At 38.6% G+C, this 3,798-nt stretch overlaps 1 protein-coding gene across 1 annotated transcript in view; it reads right to left on the reverse strand.

The window, feature by feature from the left end:
- Positions 1-3,798, reverse strand: part of Papolg (poly(A) polymerase gamma) — a 34,454-nt gene that overhangs the window by 19,115 nt on the left and 11,541 nt on the right. The window contains exon 6 of the mRNA XM_004636177.2: positions 1,999-2,142. Coding sequence (XP_004636234.1) covers positions 1,999-2,142 — 144 coding nt within the window. The remainder of the gene's footprint in view (positions 1-1,998; positions 2,143-3,798) is intronic.

Here is a 3,798-nt window from a genome sequence, read left to right on the forward strand (position 1 = left end):
TGAACCAATATTTTCCAAATAACCAAAGCCACGACATTATGAAATCATCCATGGGTAAAAGATTCGATCAAAAGACAGACAGACCAATGGATAATAATATAACAGATAAAATTTTACAAATTCCATGTTTCAATTAACCTTTAAGAAACTATCGCTTTTACTCAGCAATAAAAAAGGAATAAATACAAACATGGACGAACTTCAAGAATACCATATAAGCAAAGTGAGAAAGTCCTATGCAAAAGACTATTGTATGTAAGATTCCATTTATATGAAATATCTAGAAAAGGCAAATTGATAGAGGGTTATGAGTTGTGTAAGACTGGGGATTGGAAGGGAAAATGACAGCAAATGGGTATGGGGCATCTTTTGAGGGTGATAAAATGTTCTAAAATTGGATTATAGTGTACAACTCTGAATACACTAAAGGCCAGTGAATTGTACACTTGGGAAAGATGAATTATGTCTCAAAAAAGCTGATAAAGTATAAATGGTCAACTTTTGGTGTAGTATCAAAGAATACAATAATCTGAAATGGCTTTTAAAACACTTTTCCTTTATCAAGTAGATAACTGTAAGAAGACAGATTTTTCTTGTATCTTAAAATAAAGCACTGTATTACCTCACGTTGACTATAAAATAATTTAGCTCTTTTAAGTCAAATGTTGAAGAGATTTGAAAAATTATTTTTTAAAAAAGCCATTCTTGGGTCTGGGGAGATAGCTCAGTAGAATAAGCGCTCCTGAGTTCAATCCCTGGTACTGCAAAAACAACAACAAAAAAAGCCACTCTTTATACAAAAAACTACTGGTGTTTCCAAATAAGCCAATAAATACATCTTAAAATTATGTTTATTACTGGGGCTGGGGGATAGCCTGGCGATTTAAGCACCTGCCTGACAAGTGCAAGGACCCGGGTTTGATCCCTGGCATCACATGCTGTGCTGGCCCCAGAACCCCAGGCACACTGTGCCAGGCACCAAAACTGGGCATGATGGGGTACATCTGTAATCCCAGTGCTAGGAAGGCTGAGACAGGAGGATCACTATGAGTCTGAGCTGTGTACAGAGTCTGTACCAAATAATTAATAAAAATTTTTTTTATTGGGCTGGTGAGATGGCTCAGTGGTCTAAAGCACCTACTTAGAATAAGCTTAGCAAAGCAAAGGGACCGCGGTTCAATCCCCCAGCACCACATGCCAGCCAGCCCCGCCCCCTGGTGGGCTGAGCTGGCCACACACACACACACACAAATAAAAATTAAAAAAAAAAAAATCTATTACTGAATGATAATACCCACATAAACCAAAGCACTCTGCAGTTTTTGGTGGTGCTGTGTGCTAGGCAAGTGCTCTACCCTGCAGCTACACCCAGCCCTCATTCTGTGGTTCAATAAACCTTAGTATGGGTTTAAAGAAGTTCTCATCCCAGTGAGGTTTGTGAACTACAACTCTAAAAATAAACCATTGCACATAAATTTGCAGTTTTTAGGTTGCTTAAATACAGCCATATTACCAGTATAATGTAGTATTTCCCCCCTCCCCTCCGTACTGGGGATTGAACTCAGGACCTGATACTTTTCAGGCAGGCTCTTATGCCACTGAGCTATCTCCCAGCCCCAAAGTTGAGAAGGATTTTGGGGGTGGGGGTGGGGGGGAGCAGGGGCTGGCTCAGGCTGCCTTAAGGGTGGGTCTGGTAAGGCATGAGGAGCTGGGGATCTAACTGTGGTATCCTGCACCTGACTGCGTTTGCATAAGCAGGCATTTAAATACTGAGCTAACCTGCAGGCCCCCTTACCTGTATAAGGAAATTGCAACTTTTTTTAGTGCTAGGGATTGAACCCAGGATCTCTCACATTTTAAGCATGTGCTTTACTACTGTGACCCACACTCCACCCAACATCATTTTTAATGAGTTAGTCCAATACCTAAAAAAGCCCATTAATAGTTGTGCAAAAAGAACCTCAGCATATATCTGAGATTTCTTTTTAAGAAGCTTACCATTTAAACTGCGAATACATCTTATATCAAGGCTTCTCAGGCGAGAGTCATCTCTTAGATCTAAGTTATCTGATATAGTTTGTATTGCGAGTCTTGCAAAGACTAGATCAATCTTTGAAGAGACAAGAAAAAAGAAAAACATTACTTTTTCTTTCTAGTCCATTTTCCCTCATCCCACCTCAAAAAAAAAAAAAAAAAAAATAGTTCTAATTATTATTTTGGGAAGTTCTACCACTATTTTGAAAGGCCTATTTAGGCAATCTTGTGGAAAAAGCACTGTAAGTTTTAAGGTAGTGAAAATTTCTAATTAAGGAAAACATGGTATTTTGCCAGGCAGGTGCTATGTCACTGAGCTATCTCCGTGGCCCAAAAAAAAACATTTTGACTTTAGCACATATACAGAACACAGAATATTAATGGATGGTCTAACATACACATGGTATTTATCATGTTAAAAATCCAACTAAAATTCTTGGAAAATTTTATGTTTTTTAAAAAATGTATTTAGTACACGGTCTACAGGGTCTTACTACACAGATTGGACACATAGTGATCCTTCTGTTTTCAGCCTCCCAAGTGCAGTGTACCCCAGGGGCAGGGCTGGCACAGCACACTGGGGATCGAACTCCAGTCCTTGCATCTGCCTAAGCAGGTACATTAACCTGCTGAGCTATCTGGCTAGCCCATGTTTACTTTTCATTTCAAAAGTATGCTATGCTAGAAGATAAGAGCAAAAGCTATGAAAGCTGAAATGCAAGTGGTAACAGAACATAACAAAGTGGATACAAAATGTTGTATTCAGGGGCCAGGAAGATGGCTCAGTGAAATAAGTGCTTCCCTGAACACAAGGGTCTGAGTTCAATCCCCAGTTCCCCCCCCCCAAAAAAAAGTTGTATTTAAGAAATAAGGACAGGTGGCTATAAATACATCCATAAAAAGAATAACTTAGAAAATTAAAAAGTATTCTTAGAAGCTAAAAATATGACAGTAGCAATGAAAAATAAAATCTGAAAGATGAAAGAACAAACAAAAATACAAAGATGTGCCTAATAGGAAGGAAGAGATGGAAAAATCATGCTGTTCTAGAGGTCCAACATTACAATTGTAGAAATTCAACAGAAAACAAAGGAAGTCCAACAGAATTCAGTAAAATCCTAGAACTGAAGGACAGAATTTACAGATGCAAAGAGGACCACTAATGTGGTTCTGTGTCTAGCATATTCGTTGAAAACACACTTTATAATCAAGCAATTTAAAATATGATGATAAAGGTTATGTTTCCCAAGAGATAAAAACTGGGCCAGAGAGATAGCTCAGTGCAATAAGTGCTTGCCTGGAAAGTGCAAGGTTCTGAGTTTAATCCCTGGTACTGAAGAAAAGGAAAAAAGAATAGTATAAAGTAACATATCTCCAAGAGATTAAAAACCCATCACATACAAAGGAAGAACAAGGGGCCAGAGAGATAGCTCACTAGATTAAGTGCTTGCCTGGCAAGCACAAGGGCCTGAGTTCATTCCCTGGTTCCGCAAAAATAAAAAGATGTAACTGGGCTGGAAGATAGATCAGTGGAATAAGTGCTTGCCTGGCAAGTGCAAGGTCCTGAGTGTGATCCCTGGTCCCGCAAAAAAAAAGATGTTGTAACCACTCTCACACCACAGAGGTGGCAAGACCATGAAGAAAGGTCTTCAAAAGTCTTACCTGGAATGCTATATACTCAGCAAAACAAACAATTTGATCTATGAACAGAAGATATTTTAATTATACAAAGTATAAAAAAAAGAAGTACTGTTTTTCAGGAGG

This window comes from Octodon degus, unplaced genomic scaffold (assembly GCF_000260255.1).
Source record: "Octodon degus isolate 3935 unplaced genomic scaffold, OctDeg1.0 scaffold00078, whole genome shotgun sequence".
In the NCBI taxonomy this organism is placed as follows: domain Eukaryota; kingdom Metazoa; phylum Chordata; class Mammalia; order Rodentia; family Octodontidae; genus Octodon; species Octodon degus.